At 40.3% G+C, this 21,417-nt stretch overlaps 1 protein-coding gene across 4 annotated transcripts in view; it reads left to right on the top strand.

The window, feature by feature from the left end:
• The window catches only part of MCTP2 (multiple C2 and transmembrane domain containing 2), a gene marked incomplete at its 3' end in the record, with an annotated part of 246,209 nt that overhangs the window by 44,733 nt on the left and 180,059 nt on the right, over positions 1–21,417 (top strand). For all 4 annotated transcript variants that reach the window (XM_081228579.1, XM_081228580.1, XM_081228577.1 and 1 more), the window contains exon 2: positions 1,550–2,075. In XM_081228579.1, coding sequence (XP_081084705.1) covers positions 1,608–2,075 — 468 coding nt within the window. In that variant the 5' untranslated portion in view covers positions 1,550–1,607. The remainder of the gene's footprint in view (positions 1–1,549; positions 2,076–21,417) is intronic.

The following is a 21,417-nucleotide window of genomic DNA, read 5'->3' as shown; positions in this document are numbered from 1 at the left end:
TGATATGAGCAGTTGTTTGTCCTTCAAAGTGCACACTTAACTCTAGAAAAGAAGATGATAAGCTTAAAGCAGGATTGACAAACTACAGTCTGCTGCCTGTTTTTATAAATAAAGTTTTATTGGAACACAGGTAAATTCTTTCATTTTGGTATTATCTATGTCTCCTTTGGTGTCACAACAACAGAGTTGAGTAGTTTGACCACCATCTCACCCTCAAAGTCTACAATATTTACTAACTGGCCTTGTACAGAAATTGTTTGCTGACTCTGGGTTTAGAGACATAGAAAGGGACTCCCTTGAACATACTGGTTAAAAGATGCTGTTATTTTTCTAGTAAATGTCTTTTGCTCTGCTTTCTCTTGAGAGGAGATGAAAAAAGAAGCCTTCTTATTTAATTTTTATTTTTATTCCTGTTTTTTTTTTTTTTTTTTTTTTTTTTTGCGGTACGCGGGCCTCTCACTGTTGTGGCCTCTCCCGTTGCGGGGCACAGGCTCCGGATGCGCAGGCTCAGCGGCCATGGCTCACGGGCCCAGCCGCTCCGCGGCATATGGGATCCTCCCAGACCGGGGCACGAACCCGTATCCCCTGCATCGGCAGGCGGACTCTCAACCACTGCGCCACCAGGGAGGCCCTTTATTCCTGTTTTTTTCCAAGGTTTATTAAGGTATTACTGACAAATAAAAATTGCATATATTTAAGGTATAAGTGGTCAATTTAATATATATTACAAAATGAGCACCACAATCAAGTTAATTAATATCTCCATCACCTCATATACTTACCATTTTTGTGTGCGTGTGTGTGCTGAGAACACCTAAGATCTACTCTCTTAGCAAATTTCAAAAATACATGGTGATTATAAAAATAAAAATGACAAAGAGATGAGTGTCAGCAAGGGTGTGGCAAATAGGGAACACTTACACACTGGTGGAAATATACATTGGTCTAGTTATTATGGAAAACAATATGGAAGTTCCTTAAACAACGAAAAACTAGAATTAAACCAGCTATCCCGTTTCTGGGTATATATTCAAAGGAAATGAAATCAGTGTCTCCAAGAGATATCTGCATCCCTTTTCACTGCAGCATTATTCACAGTAGCCAAGATTTGGAAAAAAACCTAGATGGCCATTGAAGTATGACTAGATAAAGAAAATGTTGTATATACATGCATATACAGTGGGATATTATTTAGTCATAAAAAGAAGGAAATTCTGTCATTTGTAGCAACAAAGATGAACCTGGAGTGCAATGAGTGAAATAAGCCAAACTCAGAAAACAGTCCTTTAATGTCACATTTTTTGTGTCAACCTTATAGTTTCATGCATTCATTGCTTTAACTTTTCTGTAACTACTCTGATAAAAAGATCTTAAAAATTCAGTTCCATAAGAATGCTTTTCCTGATATTTGTAGATGTTACCAATCAGATGTTTCAATCTTGATCACTTAATGAGAAGGGTAAGATTCTTGAGTCATGTTTTCCACTTTAATGCGCCCTGACAGCACTGAGTAGCTTCATGTTCTTTCTTCTTGTCTTCTGTTTCCTAGGAAGGGCCTGTAGAGACGCACTCTTTCCCAGAGTGACTTCCTGGGTCTTCATGCAGCCATGGATCTGGATAAACCTTCTGTCTGGGGCTCTTTAAAACAGCGGACCAGGCCTTTGTTAATCAACCTGAGCAAGAGGAAGGCGAAAAAGAACTCAGACAAACCCCTGGACTTACGGGCCAGGCATTGTCTGGACCGCCGCCTCAGCCTCTCCGTCCCTGACCTCCTGGAGGCTGAGGCCCTGGCCCCGGAGGGGCGGCCTTACTCCCGGCCCCAGTTGTCCTACACCTCGGTGCCTAGCAGCCTGTCTACAGCAGGGATCGTTCCCAAAAGTAGCAGTAGCTCTTTGAAACAGTCTGAAGAAGAATTGGATTGGAGGCAGGAAGAAGCAGGCCACTTTCATGTAGTGGAAACAGACTCCCATGAGACCTACGCCTCTCCTGCCGAGGACAGGCAGGCTTCCAGCAATGGCACCTTTGATATGCTCCAGAAAACTCCCCTTGGAGAGGATGCGCCAGAAGGGCCAGAGGTGAGACCAGGGCTGGGCACTTTCCTGTTTGTCTGTCTTTTTTCTTTTTTTTAAAAGTGTATTCAGCGACCTTGAAAAATTTGGTTAGGATTTATTTTTGTGGTTAGCTTGCATGGAGAGGATGTCATTTATAAGAATTTAAACGAAGGTAATATTGATTGCCCCCAGTGTTTCCATTTGTTTGGGGGTTGACCTCTATGTCTTTTAAAAGTATTACAAATAACCTTCCTAGAATACTTCAAGGCATTAAAAGCCCTATTGGATGAGTTTTCCTTTTTCCGTCTCCTGGCAAAGAAATCAAGAGCATAACTTTAACTTTTTGCTGAAATGTGTGTCTGTTTCTATCTCTCTGTCTCCACTACCCACAGACAAAAATGCATATTCACATTCCTAAGAAATGTAAGAATATGTGTCTCCTTTTGACTGCCAGAGAGTTGGAACTCTCTTCTCTTTCACAAGTATGTACCTGCATGAGTGTCTGCTCCTGTGCACATGTGTGCACACTTACCTGTGGGCAACTTCACTTGCCTCCTCTAAAAATGAAAAGAAAGCCAAATATTAAAGGAAACAAATTCTTATCAATTCAGTGATTTTTATAAAGCTTTAGTATTTCTGTAAGGTAAAAATAACCAAATATAATTATGCGACAAATATTATATTTCTAGGATGAATTTAATTTAAACGTAATCATCAGATGACCAACTATAACTATAAGGATAACCAGTTTAATCCGTTTTTTAAAAAAATCTTACATTTATGGCACTAGAAGTAGGTTTCAGTGTTGAGGCAATGGCTTAAATTTTTTATATTCTAGGTTAGTGTTATAATTATGGACAAAACTGGTTATTCCACTAGGATTTTTTATCTTATTTTTAGAACCAAAGCCTCTTAGTTATGCCATACATTTAGATTTCACTGGGGAGTGGGATTGTGGATATTTGAAGACCATATTCTTTTGGAAGCATTACTATATTAAGACACCATTAAGCATTAAAAGACTTAACTATTTGTTTCATAACCATTAACATTAATGAAATCCTTTTTGTAACAATTTTTTATGATGTTTACTGTTATTTGTAAATTTGAAATATCTTTTTCCACTAATCAAAATATAAATTAAGTGAATTTTTAAACATAGTTCCTAATTCATAGTTTAGTATGAAGGAGGTAGGATGTTAAATTGTATACTAATGTTAATCTTTATCTTCTTGTTACTTATTAACTGACCAGAAAAAAAATAGGTGGGCTTCTTGGCCTTGATAGGCTAAACAAACTCAAGTTAGAGGAAGTTATTTTAAAAGTTAGTGCTGTTAAACTATTTTGCTGACTATAAATATTTAATGCCTACTCTAACTCGGGCATCATAAAGATTCTATTGGAAATAAGAGATGGATAAGAATGTGACCCTGCCTTCAAGTTGTGATCTATTAGGACATAGCATTAATTGTAGCATAAGAGGCAAACAGATATTGGGGCTGGCTGTCTGTGCAAAACATTCAAGCCTTTCTCCTGGCAGCTCAGTGGTTGGAGGAGATCATATGTGGGGACCCAAGGGCTTCTCATGTGTGAGGCAGTGTTCAAGTTGGCACAGACGATAAGTAGGATTTGATAGGTGAGGAAATATGACAAACACAGGCCTGAGGTGTGGATGGGGGGTGGTCAAGGGTGGTGAGCATTCTGCTCTGCCTTGAATGAAGGCTGGAGGGCTTTCTGACATGACGTGTATCTGCAGTGGCTGTGGGCTGTGCTGAGGGCTGTCAGTGATGTGATGGCGGATGTATGGTTTGCAGATGGGTGGCAGTGGTTATTTTCTCTTCTCCAGCTAAATGCAGAAGAGCCTGAAATGTGCAGTCCTTTAGGTTATTCTGGGTGGTTTGATTTAACTCAGCCATTAAACAGACAAATCAACAACAACAACTAAAAACTTCTTTCTTGAAAAAGAATCTTCTGCTTCTCTTCTCCTGCCCTAAAAATAATTGACATAGACTGAGACTGAGTCTGCCTTCCGTGGCCCCTCATGGCCATTTGTCTGCTTGGTGAGCTGTTTGCAGAGGATGGAGAGACAGGGCTGCAGCTCCTCAGACCCGTAGGATCACTGTGGTCAGGTGCAGTATCTCACCTACCCACTGCTCCTCCCCCTGTTCCTCCCCCTCCCCCTGTATTGGGTGGGCTGCTCCCACTACCTGAGGATCCGGTTCATCACTTGGCACGGAAGTTAGCCCCTCCCTTGCTTCTCTTTTGCACTAGGCTATGTTAATTTTGGGGTGGTGTGACTGGGGAAGTCTTGTCTAACTTGTCTTTACTCAGGGCCCAGCTCCGTGCCTGCTCCATCAATGTTTTTTTTAATAGAGAAATCAATGATGGCAGTGTGTGCATTTGTAGGGCTTTTGTTAGTGTCTTCTCTTTGACTTCTCTTCAGTTTATGATTTAAAGTCAGCATTTTTTTGGTTTTGTTGCAAAAAACTCATCATACCATCAAGGAACTCTTTTTATATAGTATTGACTGAAGATATAGAGAGATTTAGACAGGTGTGGAGCCCAAATTGAATACTCATTTAAAATTTGAATTTATTATCTATGAATTTAAAAAATTTTTAATTGAAGTATAGTTGATTTTCAGTGTTGCGTTAATTTCTGCTGTGCAGCAAAGTGATTCAGTTATACATATATATGTACATATATACACATTCTTTTTTAAAATATTCTTTTCAATTATAGTTTGTCATAGGATATTGAATATAGTTCTCTGTACTATACAGTAGGACCTTGTTTTTTATCCATTCTCTATATAAAAGTTTACATCTGCTAACCCCAACCTCCCACCTCTTCCCTCCCCCAAACCCCTCCCCTTTGGCAACCACAAGTCTGTTCTTTATGTATTTTTAAAATGAATGGAAATCCTTCCATGTCTCTGCAAATGGCACAATTTCGTTCCTTTTTATGGCTGAGTAATATTCCATTGTACATAGGTACCACATCTTCTTTATCCATTCCTCTGTTTATGGACATTTAGGTTGCTTCCATGACCTGGCTGTTGTAAATAGTGCTGCAGTGAACATTGGAGTGCATGTATCTTTTTAAATTTTGGTTTTCTCTGGGTATGTACCCAGGAGTGGGATTGCTGGGTCACATGGTAGTTTTTGTGCCACTTGCAGAGACATGGATGGACCTAGAGATTGTCATACGGAGTAAAGTAAGTCAGAAAGTGAAAAACAAATATCGTATAATATCACATATGTGGAATCTAGAAAAATGGTACAGATGAACTTATTTGCAAAGCAGAAATAGAGGCATAGATGGAGAGAACAAACATATGGATACCAAGGGGGAAAGGGGGGTGGGATGAATTGGGAGATTGGGACTGACATATATACACTACTATGTATAAAATATACACAGGGAACTCTACTCAATGCTCTGTGGTGACTTAAATGGGAAGGAAATCCAAAAAAGGAGGGATATATAGACATACAGCTGATTCACTTTGCGGTATAGGAGAAACTAACACAACATTGTAAAGCAACTATACTCCAATAAAAATTATTTAAAAAAATAAGATGAATGAATGTCCTGCTGAATTCCTGTCATCTGTGAGTTCTGGAGTTGGTTAGTCCTTGTCTCAGATCTGGTTTATCTGTTTCTTTCTAATGAAGAGCAAACAGAGTTCTACGGCTTTCACGAAATGGGGGAGGAAATGAGGAAGAAGGTAGGGATTGACATGTGAGAAGCCCAGTGGACAATGAGGTTAATAGGATGTTTGCCAGTATCCTTGGTGTAACTTATTTCGTGTGGAGCTTTCCAGAGGGGGGTGAGAGATGGAACATCTGTGGTCTCAGGCACCCATGGGGATTTGTCTTACATTTTAGTGCCCGATGCCGTCTTGATGCCAGGTTGAGCTTCAGCAGTATTGCCTGAATGTCCTGCAGTCACTTTCTAGTCCTGCCAGTGTCAGCAAAGGAAATGAAGTGTTGACTGACAGTTACGGGGGAAAGAATTTGAGGCAAAGAAGAAATTTAAGTGTGAGAGAAGAGGAATAATGGATGTGAGAATGTAGAGGCCGGGTGGAGACTGGAATAGGTCAGTGCAGGTGCTCCAACCAGCCATAAAACCAAAACGGGAGGAGGTAGGTTTAGAATAAAAGGCACACTGGTAGACGGGGTTCTCTAGACTCTCTCTCTCTTTTTTTTTAATTTTTTATTATTATTATTATTTTTGCAGTACGCAGACCTCTCCCATTGCGGAGCACAGGCTCCGGATGCACAGGCCCAGCGGCCATGGCTCAGGGGCCCAGCCGCTCCGTGGCATGTGGGATCTTCCCAGACTGGGGCACGAACCCGTGTCCCCTGCATTGGCAGGCGGACTCTCAACCACTGCGCCACCAAGGAAGCCCTCTTTTTTTTTAAAATTAATTTTTATTGGAGTATAGTTGCTTTATAATGTTGTGTTAGTTTCTACTGTATAGCAAAATGAATCAACTGTATGTGTACATATAGCACCTCTTTTATGGATTTCCTTCCCATTTAGGTCACCACAGAGCATTAAGTAGAGTTCCCTGTACTATACAGTAGGTTCTCATTAGTTGTCTATTTTATACTTAGTAGTGTGTATATGTCAGTCCCAAACTCCCAATTTATCACACCACCACTTCCCCCTTGGTATCCATACATTTGATCTCTGTGTCTGTGTCTCTATTTCTGCTTTGCAAGTAAGATTATCTATACCATTTTTATAGATTCCGCATATATGAGTTAATATACAATATTTGTTTTCCTCTTTCTGGCTTACTTCACTCTGTATGACACTCTCTATATCCATCCACGTCTTTACAAATGACCCAATTTCATTTTTTTTATGGCTGAGTAATATTCCATTGTATATATCTACCAAATCTTCTTTATCCATTCATCTGTCGATGGACATTTAGGTTGCTTCCATGTCTCCAGACTCTTTCTTCAGCCCTGGATTCATATTGCACTTGATACCCCACAGAACCCTTGTCTCATGACAGAATTCACTGTCTACCTGGAGTTCCCCCCAAATACAGACCATCGTTTCTTGTCAACATTGCCATTATTCACCTATTTGCTCAACAGGAAAAAAAAACTGTGAGTCATGCTGGACTGTTTTATTTCCTTTACTTCTAATGTTCTATTAAATTTTCATTTATCCATGTTACATCTTACATCTTCTCCTCCCTTTTTTTCTTCGTTCCTCTCATCTTTCAAGGCCCAGCTGAAATCTTCCTTCTCTGTGGTACTTTTCCCAACTCTACAATCAATATGACGCTCCTGCCTTCATTTGCAAGCATTGCTACTTTTACTGTTGCTGAGCGCTGACCTCATCCTGCTTTCTGTAGAAGTCTGTAGAGAGAAAGGGATTAGAACAGGTAGAGGAGGTCGAGATGTGAAGGCATATTGGTGCTGGGCAAGAGTGTCATTGGATAAGACCCTAAGAAGGTCGCAAGTTCCAAGACCTGTATTAACTGTCTGGTGACCCCCTGGCTCTGAGGACCGACTCATGATAAACAAATGATCATGAGACTAAGCTGAAAATGACAATCACAACTAATTTTTAGTGAGAATTAAATACTATATAGACTCTAATGCTCATTTTGACATTAATAGCTCATTGTTTCAATGCTGTCAAGTTACTTTGGAAGCCAGATCATAATCAACGCCTACTTCATTAACTTGCTGGGAAAAAGAATTATTTCAGGGCCTGGAAATACTTGAAAAATCCATGTTAGGTGTATTAACTCCCTGAAGTCAGCCTACATGAGAAGTCACATAGAGTCAGGAGATTGTTCTATGAATCACTGCACAGACAACGGGTAGGTTCTACACTGAAATGGCATCTGGTGTGCTGTCCATTTCACAGGAGGGATTGAGCTGTAGATGAGAACTTGACACAATTACAGTTTGTTTGCTAGGACGCACTGCATCCATCTCCACATGCCAACCTGCTTTGCCAATGAAGCCGAGATTCTTAAAGTCCTGTGGGATAGGTTTCCTCTTCCCTCCATAGGGTTCAAATGGGCAGGTCCAAACTTTTACCTAGGCTTCCTTGCAGGACCTTTCCCTTTTTGTGATTGACACGTTATTTTATTAACAACTATTACCATAGTTGTATGTTGTCACTTTTACTCAGGCTGATAGCCTATCATGGTTGCCTGACAACCAGATTGTCTCCAGTAGGTGGCTGTGTATGTCCCACCTCTGATGGGCAAAAGGTAGTCTTACCGTTTCATTTCCATTGGTCTCATCACCAAGACTTGGGGCTTAAGAGGCAGTAGGGTATCTCACCCTACAGACAAACACCACCACCACCTTGTATTTGGTTAGTTGTGTAGAAGTCAGCCTCTCTTGTCAGATTGGAAGCTGTCTTCTTCTTCTCCCAGCCTTTCTGCAAACCTTGCTTATGTAAAATATATTGATTCACTTTGTGTCTGAAGTTGACTGCTAGGTGCTGTGGGGCCATAAGAAATTCAGTTTGGTTGGGGGAGGTGGTGATACATGGAGGCCCTGAGTGGGTAGGTGAGTTCTGAAGGAGTTCTCAAATGCAGATTCAATATGAAGAAACTAAAATTAAGGAGACTCAGAGGGAGAGTAGCTTATTTTTCCTTCTTTTCTTCTTATCTTGCTATTTTTTTGTTACTTCTTTCTCCTGTCAACATTCCCCCCCAGTAATTTTACAAGATACTTTCTCATGCCTTGGAAAATCAGTTAAGTGTTTAGAGAATACAGAGAATCCCCTCTGGTTCTCATCTCCAGTGTTGATGATGGAATTGAAATTAGATGAGGTACTGGAAACAGTGACCAACACTACGAGGCAGTCTCTAGACAGTGCTAGATAACCAACCAGTTGAGGTGAGAGGGAAGTGGTTGCTCTGAGTATGTGGTCGGAAAGGCCTGAAGAGGATGTGTTTTGAGGTTAAGACTCAAGTGGTTGGGGAGTAAATCCGAGTAGTTACGGTTGCTGTTCATGATGCTAGCAAAATAGAATGCTCTTAGGCCAGTACATGGCAGTCACAAGTGCCTAACAAGGACTCACTGCTATGATTATGGTTGTATTTATTACCATTATTATTTTTATCATTACCTTTTCAGCATGAAATCGAGGGCCAAGGAGGTTGAATGACTTGCCTAATATTATCCAGCTAGTAAATGTCAGAGCCAGGATCTAAATCCAGTACTGTTTGAATCCAAAGCCTGTGCATAAAACTGTGTACATTAGGGCTTTAGAGAAATGCACATCTGCAAGTTGGGAGAACTCAGAGATGGTAATCTAAAAAATGTTGATCATCAAGGGAAGATGTATGTTTTTCTTTGTCCTCTGTGCCCTTTTAAATGCAGGGCTAATTATGGTGATGGAATGGCTTATTATCATGGTCTATAGCCAGTAATCCTGAATGGAAGGATTATTACCATCCCTGCCCCACCATCCATGTAACCCCACAATGGGATACATCCTTCCCTATCACTTTATTTGACAGTTGGAGTATTAAACAACTCGCTGTAGTGCAAGTTTAAGTGGATGAGTTGAGTGGTTTAGAGAAGTACCCTGTTGGGATAGTTCCAGAAACTCTGCTTGGCAACCACAGAGCTTCAGTTTAGTGACCACAGAGAAGCAAAGAGACAAACCAGAGAGGAGAGGAAACAACCTACGGCTTTCAGAATTAAACAAGTGCGTCAATTTCTCTACACTTCAATTACGTGTTCTTTACTATTTTTGTTTTATCTCAGAAATCATTGCTCAACATAAATGGGGTCAGTGAGACAAATATGTAAACCATGTCTCAGGATGCTTCATGGGATTGGCCCCTTTTTTCTTTTTCCATCCCTCCTTCCCATACCTACTACGTGCTGATCCTGCCCTGAGGCACTGGGAACACAGCAGTCAACAAAACAGACAACAGGGTATTTCCTCATGGAGATCCTGTTCTACATGGTGGCGGGCTACAGATATATTCAGAAAGTGATAGATTTAATGGAGAAAAATAAAGCAGAGGAGTGCTCGGGTGGAGGTGTAACCATTTTGAACACAGTGGTCAGGAAATATCTCTTCTGAGAAGATAACATTTACACAAAGTCCTAGAGGAGGCAAGGAAGCAAGTCATGTGCATATCTGGAGACAAAGCATTTCTAAAGGAGAGAACAGCCAGTGTGCAGGTTCCAGGAAGGCAGGAGTGTGCCTGGCATTTGTCAGGAAGAGCAGGAAAGCAGTGTGACTGGAGAGGATGGTAGGAGGTGTCAGTTACTTCTGAGGATATATCACATGGGCTTTCCCATCCTGCCAGGCAACTCTGCTACCATAACAACTACCCAGGGTGCTGGATGAGCAGATGCAAAGGAACCCTATGGGCTTGGTGCCGTGTTGCTCACAGGCAGGGCAGGAAGAATCAATAGCATATAGTGGTGCTTGCTGTACCTACTGTGAACACCGGGAATAGCAGTAAGTGGGTTTGCCTGAGATCAGAACTGTGGAGGAAGAGGGCACAGGTTGATAAGCTGTGTGGAGAGGGGAAGACAGCACTGTCCCGAGATATGTTATACCTTGATTGTCTATCTGTCATCATAACAGTGTCAATGAGGAAGGGATGGTCAGAATGAAGGGAGGGACTTGGGTTGCTGACCACCTTCATTGAGTTGTTTTCTCCAGTCTTCCCAAACACATCCTCTGTCCTCATAATAATAAAAATAATAGAGTGGCAACACCAATCCAGTAGCACTCTGAGAGGTTATGTGTAAGAAACTCTGCAAAGTGCAATGTAAATGTCATCTCATTGGACCACATCTATTGGGCTCACCCTTTATACAAAGAGCCTTGTGCAGTGTCTGACCCAAAGAAGGTACGCAGTAGATATCTTTGAATGAATGAATTTTTCTCCTACTAACTTACAAGGATATTTTTTTGCCCCTTTTAGAGATGGTCCCATGGTCGTGAATTTTAAGTAAGTAAACTTTTCAAGGACACAGAGCCAAGAAGTAGCAGAAGTGGAATTCAAATCTAGGTCTTTGTGGCTCCAGAGTTTTGTCTACTACTGTGCAGAGCTGCCTGCCTGTATGTCAGACGAGGTGTTCTGCTTTTGCGTTCTTCTGGTTTTGGGCACAGTTGTGGTTCAGTGAAGAGTGGATACCCAGGACTCAGATGAAGGGCTAACTCTCTTGCTTCTCTTTGGCAACCATCTAGCCTCTTAGCTCTGGCTCCCAATTTGTACATTGTAAATTACTAATGACAGCCCATAGACTCCTTATAAGAAGTTAATAGGAGTGTGTGTTCATCAGTTATGAACTACTAAGCAAAGTAAAGGGGGTACTGTTAATCTTTTAAAGTATCTACTGCTAATAGTAATGAAAACAATTATGGAAGGTCAGTAAGGAAATATTACTGAATATGGTAAGAAAAGTTCATTATACCAAGGTTGCAAACATTTTCTGTAAAGGACCCAGTAATGAATAGGTCCAGCTTTGTGAGCCATAGATCTCTCTCTGTGGTAACTACTCAACTCTGGTGTTGTAGCATGAAATTAGCCATAGAAATATATATAAATATGTACATAGGCAATGTATAAATGAATAGGTAGGGCTAGGTTTGAAAGTTCAAACTTTGTAAAAACAAGTGTTGGGCTTTACTTTGCTGGTGGATAGGTAGTGAATATATGTATACACACATGTGCACATACACACACCTGACTTATATTTTGTACAGTAGATAATATTCCAGGGTAATCACTTTAAGTGAACAATCTTGGAGGTGGGGAAAAATAAATGTGTATACCTTGATTGTATGATCAATAACCTCCTAAAAAGTTGTATAAAAATTGAATATGGAGGGTGGAGTCAACATGGCGGCATGGGAAGATGTGGAGTTCATGTCTCCCCACAACTAGGGTGCCTGCCGGATGCTGGTGGGACACCTTGATGCCCATGGAGATGGGAAGAACCCCCAAGGGAACCGGTCAGACATGGGGGTACTGAGGGGGGAGGAGAAGTGGAGGATGAACAGTACTGGCACCCCTGAGGGGTGGCTTAGATGGGGGAGGGTTTCCCATGCTTGGATGGACCCTTGGGGGCTCGGATCAGGGGGGAGTGCACTGAGCATTTCCCTTGCCTAATAGGCCTGGAAAGTCTACCTGGCTCTTAGGCCGAGTCCTATGCCCGCAGAGGCCCCCTCCAGGCCGCGTTGGTCCTGGGGGAATAGGAGGAAGGTTGGGGGAGAACAGGAGAAGCAGGCAGGAGGGGCCTTCCAGGACCAGAGGAGCAGGAGAGGAGTGGAGAGCGTTTCCCTACCCACTCAGACCCCAGAAGCCTGCTGGGCTCCCAGGTGGGGTCCCCCACACTATGAGACCAGAGGCTGGGGCCCCTTCTGTTCCGTTGAGCCTAAGCCCCAGCCCCCACACCCCCCACGGCCTTTTCCAGTCCTATGGGTCCTAAGCATAGGCCCCACTGGCTGCCCAAACCCTGTCTCTGCCTAGGCCTTACCCTCCACAACCAAGGTCTTTTCTGCCTCCCCCCCCCCTTTTTTTTTCTTCTCCTCTATTTTACTATTGTGGTTCTGTTTCCCCTTCTGGTTGTTGTTTCATCTATATTTTTATTTTTATACTCTTTCTAACATACCTGTTAGTTTCCTAGTCTGATTTTAGTTTTTACTCTTTGTTACTGTTCTCTTTTTTTTTTTTTTTTTTGCCACCCCACACAGCTTACAGAATCTTGGTTCACAAGGGAGGGGTTGGGCTGAAACTTGTGTGGTGGGAGCTCCAAATCTGAACCACTGGTCTAACAGAGAACCTCAGACCCCAGGGAATATTCATCAGAGTGAGGTCTCCCAGAGGTCATCATCTTGGCACCAAGAACCAGCTCTACCCAGCAACCTACAAGCTCCAGTGTCGGAAGCCTTAGGCCAAACACCCAGTAAGACAGGAATACAATCCCACTCATCAAAAAACAAACAAAAAAATAAGACAGCAAAAAAATATGTCACAAGTGAAGGAGCAAGGTAAAAACCTACAAGACCAAATAAATGAAGAAGAAATAGACAATCTACCTGAAAAATAATTCAGAGTAATGATAGTAAAGATGATCCAGAATCTTAGAAATAGAATGGAGGCAATGATTGAGAAAATACAAGAAATGTTTAATAAAGATCTAGAAGAACTAGAGAACAAACAAACAGAGATGAACAACACAATAACTGAAATGAAAAATATACTAGAAGGAATCAATAACAGAATAACTGAGGCAGAAGAATGAATAAGTGAGCTGGAAGACAAGATGGTGGAAATAACTGCCAAGGAGCAGAATAAAGAAAAAAGAAGGAAAAGAATTGAAGACAACCTCAGAGACCTGTGGGACAACACTAAATGCACCAACATTCAAATTATAGGGTCCCAGAAGAAGAAGAGAAAAAGAAAGGGTCTGAGAAAATATTTGAAGAGATTATAGTGTAAAACTTCCCCAACATGGGAAAGGAAATTGTCACCCAAGTCCAGGAAGCGCAGAGAGTCCCATACAGGATAAACCCTAGGAGAAACACACCAAGACACATATTAATCAAACTAACAAAAATTAAATTCAAAGAAAAAATATTAAAAGCAGCAGGAGAAAAACAAAAAATAACATACAAATTTATCCCCATAAGGTTATCAGCTGAGTTTTCAGCAGAAACTCTGCAGGTCAGAAGGGAGTGGCAGGATATACTTAAAGTGACAAAAGAGAAAAACCTACAACCAAGATTACTGTACCCAGCAAGGATCTCATTCAGATTCGATGGAGAAATCAAAAGCTTTTCAGATAAGCAAAAGCTAAGAGAATTCAGCACCACCAAACTAGCTTTACAACAAATGCTAAAGAAACTTCTCTAGGCGAGAAACACAAGAGAAGAAAACGACCCACAAAAACAAACCCAAAACAAGTAAGAAAATGGTAATAGGAACATACATATCAATAATAACCTTGAATGTAAATGGATTAAACACCCCAACCAAAAGACACAGACTGGCTGAATGGTTACAAAAACAAGACCCATATATATGCTCTCTACAAGAGACCCACTTCAGACCTAGGGACACATACAGACTGAAAGTGAAGGGATGGGGAAAGATATACCATGTGAATGAAAATCAAAAGAAATCTGGAGTAGCAATACTTGTATCAGATAAAATAGACTTTAAAATAAAGACTGTTACAAGAGATAAGGAAGGCACTACATAATAATCAAGGGATCCATCCAAGAAGAAGATATAACAATTACATACGTTTATGCACCCAACATAGGAGCACCTCAATACATAAGGCAAATGCTAACAACCATGAAAGGGGAAAACGACAGTAACACAATAATAGTAGGGGACTTTAACACTCCACTTACACAAATGGACAGATCATGCAAACAGAAAATAAATGAGAAAACACAAGCTTTAAATTACACAATAGACGTGACAGATTTAATTGATAATTTATAGAACATTCCACCCAAAAGGGGCAGAATACACTTTCTCCTCAAGTGCACGTGGAACATTCTCCAGGATAGGTCACATCTTGGGTCACAACTCAAGCTTCGGAAAATTTAAGAAAATTGAAATCATATCAAGCATCTTTTTGGACCAGAGTGGAAATCAATTACAGGAAAAAAAAAACTGTAAAAAACACAAATACATGGAGGCTAAAGAGTGTGCTCCTAAATAACCAAGAGATCACTGAAGAAATTAAAAAATAAATAGAAACAAATGACAATGAAAACATGACAACCCAAAACCTATGGAACGCAGCAAAAGCATTTCTAAAAGGGAATTTATAGGAATTCAATCTCATGTCAAGAAACAAGAAAAATCTCAAATAAACAATCTAACACTACACCTAAAGCAACTAGAGAAAGAAGAACAAAAAAAACCCAAAGTCAGTAGAAGGAAAGAAATCATAAAGATCAGATCAGAAATAAATGAAAAAGAAATGTAGGAAACAATAGCAAAGATCAATAAAACTGAAAGCTGGTTCTATGAGAAGATAAACAAAATTGATAAACTCTTAGCCAGACCCATCAAGGAAAAAAAGGGAGAGGACACAAATCAAAAAAATTTGAAATGAAAAAGGAGAAAACACAACTGACACACAGAAATACAAAGGATTATAAGAGACTACTACAAACAACTATATGCCAATAAAATGGACAACCACGAAGAAATGGACAAATTCTTTGAAAGTTACAATTTTCCAAGATGGACCCAGGAAGAATTAGAAAATATAAACAGATGAATCACAAGTAATGAAATTGAAACTGTAATTAAAAATCTTCCAGCAAAGAAAAGTCCAGGACCAGATGGCTTCACAGGTGAATTCTATCAAATATTTAGAGAAGAGCTAACATCAATCCTTCTCAAACTCTTCCAAAAAATTTCAGAGGGAGAAACATTCCTAAATTCATTATATGAAGCCACCATCACCCTGATACTAAAACCAGGAAAAGGTATCACAAAAAAAGAAAATTATAGACCAATATCACTGATGAGCATAGATGTAGAAATCCTCAACAAAATACTAGCAAACAGAATCCAACAACATATTAAAAGGATCATCCACAATGATCTAGAGGGATTTATCCCAGGGGTGCCAGGATTCTTCAGTATATGCAAAGCAATCAATGTGATACACCATATTAACAAATTAAGTAATAAAACCATATGATCATCTCAATACGTGCAGAAATAGCTTTTGACAAAATTCAACACCCATTTATGATAAAAACTCTCCAGAAAATGGGCATAGAGGGAACCTACTTCGACATAATAAATGCCATATATGACAAACCCACAGCAAACATCATACTCAATGGTGAAAAACTGAAAACATTTCCTCTAAGATCAGGAACAAGACAAGGATATCCACTCTCACCACTCTTATTCAACATAGTTTTGGAAGTCCTAGGCAAGGCAGTCAGAGAAGAAAAAGAAATAAAAGGAATACAAATCAGAAAAGAAGAAGGAAAACTGTCAGTGTTTGCAGATGACATGATACCATGCATAGAAAATCCTAAAGATGCCATCAGAAAACTGCTAGAACTAATCAATGAATTTGGTAAAGTTGCAGGTTACAAAATTAATGCACAGAAATCTCTTGCATTCCTATACACTAACAACGAAAAATCAGAAGGAGAAATTAAGGAAACAATCCCATTTACCATTGCAACAAAAGGAATAAAATATCTAGGAATAAACCTACCTAAGGAGGCAAAAGACTTGTACTCAGAAAACTATAAAACACTGATGAAAGAAATCAAAGATGACAAACAGATGGAAAAATATACCATGCTGTTGGATTGGAAGAATCAATATTGTGAAGATGACTATACTACCCAAAGCAATCTATGGATTCAGTACAATCCCTATCAAACTTCCAATGGCATTCTTCACAGAATTAGAACAAAAAATTTTGCAATTCGTATGGAAACAAAAAAGACCCCGAATAGCCGAAGCAATCTTGAGAAAGAGAAATAGAACTAGAGGAATCAGGCTCCCTGACTTCAAACTATACTACAAAGCTACAGTAATCAATACAGTATGGTACTGGCACAAAAACAGAAGTATAGATAAATGAGATGGGATAGAATGCCCAGAGATAAACCCACGCACATATGGACACCTAATTTACAACAAAGGAGGCAAGAACATACAATGGGGAAAAGACACCCTCTTCAATAAGTGGTGCTGGGAAAACTGGATAGCTACATGTAAAAGAATTAAATTAGAACACTCCCTAACACCATACACAAAAATAAACTCAAAATGGATTAAAGACCTAAACGTAAGTCCAAACACAATAAAACTCTTAGAGGAAAACATAGGAAAAACAGTCTTTGACATAAACCACAGCAAGATCTTTTTTGACCCACCTCCTAGAGTAATGAAAATAAGAACAAAAATAAACAAATGGGACCTAATTAAACTTAAAAGCTTTTGCATAGCCAAGGAAACCATAAACAAGACAAAAGGACAACTCTCAGAATGGGAGAAAATATTTGCAAATGAAACAACTGACAAAGGATTACTCTCCAAAATATACAAACAGCTCATGGAGCTCAATGTCAAACAAACAAACAACCCAATTACAAAATGGTCAGAAGACCTAAATAGACATTTCACCAAAGAAGACATACAGGTTGCCAAGAGGCACATGAGAAGATGCTCAACATCACTAATTATTAGAGAAATACAAATCAAAACTATGAGGAATCACCTCACACTGGTCAGAATGACCATTATCAGAAAATCTAGAAACAATAAATGCTGGAAAGGGTGTGGTGAAAAGGGAACCCTTTTGCACTGGTGTGGGAATGTAAATTGGTACAGCCACTATGGAGAACAGTATGGAGGTTCCTTAAGAAACTAAAAATAGAACTACCATATGACCCAGCAATCCCACTACTGGGCATATACCCTAAGAATGCCACAATTCAAAAAGAGACATGTGTCACAATGTTTATTGCAGCAGTATTTACAATAGCCAGGACATGGAAGCAACCTAAGTGTCCATTGACAGATGAATGGATAAAGAAGATGTGGCACATATATACAATGGAATATTACTCAGCCATAAAAAGAAACGAAATTGAGTTATTTGTAGTGAGGTGGATGGACCTAGAGACTCATACAGAGTGAAGTAAGTCAGAGAGAGAATAACAAATACCGTATGCTAATACATATATGTGGAATGCAAAAAAAATCGTTCTGATGAACCTAGGGGCAGGACAGGAATAAGGATGCAGACATAGAGAATGGACTTGAGGACACGGTGGGGGAGGTGGAAGCTGCGGCAAAGTGAGAGTAGCACTGACATATATACACTACCAAATGTAAAATAGATAGCTGGTGGGAAGCAGCCGCATAGCACAGGGAGATCAGCTCCATGCTTTGTGACCACCTAGAGGGGTGGGATAGGGAGGGTGGGAGGGAGGCTCAAGAGGGAGGGGATATGGGGATATATGTATACCTATGGCTGACTCACATTGTTGTATTACAGAAACTAACACAGCATTGTGAAACAATTATACTCCAATAAAGGTGTATTAAAAAAAATTTGAATACGAGTAAACTCAGCCATTTGGTAGACCTGAATTTTTCTGAACGGGCATTCTAATTTTGACCTCTGATTGTCATGTCAGTTGTTTTACTTCTATCACTGTATCCAAGCATCGCTTAATGGTCTGTCTAGCCATCTGATCCCCTTTGCTCCTTTTGCTGCTTCCTTTCCCCTGTAGATATTTGTGTCTGTGAGTATGCTCTTCCTGAGTATTCACATCCTTAGAAATAGATGAGGGTTAAGTAATTAACTAAATATGTATCGTATCATTTCAATATATATCATTTGGTATACTCATGTTCTTGAATAGAGTATTTCCCAAGGAAAATCTTAAGTGATCTTTTCAGCCAACTTGTTACTCTTATTTAGCTTTCCTGAATGTGGGTTTATGTCTTCTTCCAGTAAAGTTTAAACAGCCAGTGATTGTTTACATCGCTTATTATTTAACTTCCTGTGAATTCTTCGTGCTAAGATCCTTCAGACAGCCACGTGGGAGGTGATATTTGTACAAGATCACATTTAGTGTACACAAAAGAAAATGTTTTTTCACATCAGTGTCTTGTTCTTAAGATCCTTGGTGGCTAGAGGAGGTTTTTGTTTTTTTTTAAATAATTGACCCATCCATTCTAATACCTCCTCACTTTAATACATTTGCAATCTTGTATGTATTACTTTGTATGTATTTACATACCTTCCCATGAATTTCACCTTAGCAAGGTAAAATGGAAATAGCAATGTAAATTTGCTGTCATTAAACACACACACACACACACACACACACACACAAATCCCACTTATCTAAAAGGTAACAGTGAGAGATGACTAGCCTCATGCCAACATGTTACTACTGAGTTTCTGAATGTTTGTATATAATTAGAGAGTTTTGTCATATTAAGACTTCTCAGCATTGATGATATTCAAGATTATTTGTCTTTTCCTGAGTACGTCCTTGGAAACATTTGTTTAAAATGGTTAAAACCAGTGCTTACTGGATAAACAAACTATGGTACACTCATAATGATGGAATACTATTCAGTAATTTAAAAAAAAGAACTATTTACACAGATGCCAACTTGAATGGATTTCAAAGGCATTGGGCCAAGTGAAAGATGTCAGCCAGTGTCAAGTTTGCATGTATTCCATTTATATGACATTATGGAAAAAGATGAAGCTATAGGGTGAGGACAGGTCAATGACTGCCGTGGATTAGGGGTGAGGGAACAATGTGATAACAGTAGGATTGCATGCAGGAGTTTTTTGGGGGAACTGTTTTATGTCCCAATAGTGGTGGTAGTTACACAAATATATACATGTGTAAAAAAGTCATCGCATTGTACACACATGTAAAAAGTCAATTTCACTGTGTGTTAACTTTTTTAAAGTAAAATTTAAAAAGAAAAATTAGAGTGCTTGATTTTGCTTGTTGAGAACATCAAAAAAAAAATCTTCTCATGATGACGGATACCAGGGATTCCTGTAAGAAAAATAGTAATTGGACTTTTTTAATGAAAAATTCAGTGATGTAGTTACTAGGTTAACAAAGAAGGTGAAAATAATGCAACTTCTACTCAGTGAATAATACCTTCAGTTCCATGCAGAGTGTCGGGAATACTCAAAGTTATGTGTCCCCCAGCAGCTGTAACCTGGTACTCCTGTACTTCTGTAGCCTTTCCTGTCTTCTTTATGGTGATCACTTTCCTTCCTTGGTGTGTATATACTGCATGTGACAGTTATGGCGGCTATGGGAACCATAACTTTAAGTTCTGTGACTTCTGTGAGTAAAACGAGCCATAATGTTGAATTAATGTCATTCTTCACATTTAATTTCCACATTGTTCTAAGTGGAAGACTTATTGAGTATTTGAATAAAAGCTCCGTGTTCATTTTTGATTGTGTGTAAATGACGGTGGTGATGTGGGCTCATTTTGTCACTGAATGACAGGGAGGCTCCCTTGGGAGAGTGTGTATGGTGTGTTGGTCTGAGGAGTGATGGTTTTTAAGAAACATTCACTCTTTTTGACAGAAGAAGGTGACAGTAGAAGATACGGGACCACGCACTTCAAACAGGAATTCTGATCCCAGCACTGGCAGTTTTACAGAACTGCCTTCAAACAGGATTGGTTAAGTGGAGCGTTGATTCGTTTCATAAAACTGGAGACACTAACGGGGTGATCAGGCTGCAGAGGATCAGACAGCAGATGTTACTTGTTGGTTCTGCACATGAAGACCTGATCGGAGTATTTTGGGTTTTGCAAATCAGGCAGAAGAGGAATCGCTGAACTTCCAGGAGATAATCATGAGGAGAGTAATAGTATAAAAGGCATGAGGAGAAATCTTTTGAAACTGGGAGAGTTGAGTAAAAGTTGATCGTCGTCATAGAGTGGTCTTCAGGCCATCCTGTCCCACTCCCCCGGGTGTCATTTTACACATAACACAAGTAGGAGGTACCGACCGGGAAACGGACGGGAAGGTGACCAACAGAGGCCCAGCTGCCTCCTTCTTTGTCTGCTGTCAGGTCGAGCCCACATTGAGAGTGAGGGCTCTTTGCCCAGCTGGGCAGTGGTAATACTTCCAGAGCCAGGGGGGCACCAGTGACTGAAGTGCTGGGGTCCTTAGAGAAAGGTCCAAGTGTCTGAAATCACCCTGGGTCCTGTGTGAATTTGAATTGAATGAAATGTATTCACAGTAAAGGGACATTCGAGCTGGGACTGGGAGAAAGGGGCAGATGTGATGGGAGAAGCACAGATGCAAACAACCGTAGGGCTTCTCTGCTCCCCGGTGAGGGCTTGGGAGGCTCCACGCCGACTTGTGATCAGGGCTCGTTTCTGCCTCGCTGCAGCATTTCTTGGTGTCACTGCATGCAGAGGCGGTAGACCAGAGAGCCCTGTTTGTTTTCAGCCCTTTGTCAGCTCTCTTAGGGCCTGAAGAAATGCCCTATTGTTGTAGAATCCAGGTTCTGTTGCTGCCTGAACTCCACTTGATAGAGAGACAGGGAGAGAGAGAGACAGAGAGAGAATGTCTTGGAAGGCATCCTGCCTTCCATCCAGGCAGGATCTCTGAATTGTGCCCGAATCTCCCTGATCTTTGCTGTGGGTGGGAAGGACCAATGACCATAGTGCATCTGGTCCCCATCTTCACCCCCTCAAAGCTTCATAGTCATCTAAGCAATCTCCGCAGGCCTGCTCCCTGTATCTAAGTTTACCCATAACTTCAGTTACTCAGCCTTGTTTGGAGGGAGAAATCTCATGTTTTCCCACAGGAAAGCAGCCCTG

This window comes from Mesoplodon bidens, assembly GCF_964165515.1.
Source record: "Mesoplodon bidens genome assembly, chromosome: 3".
Taxonomy (NCBI): Eukaryota; Metazoa; Chordata; class Mammalia; order Artiodactyla; family Ziphiidae; genus Mesoplodon; species Mesoplodon bidens.
The sequence above is the reverse complement of the archived record's forward strand: the minus strand, read 5'-3'. Positions and strand labels throughout refer to the sequence as shown.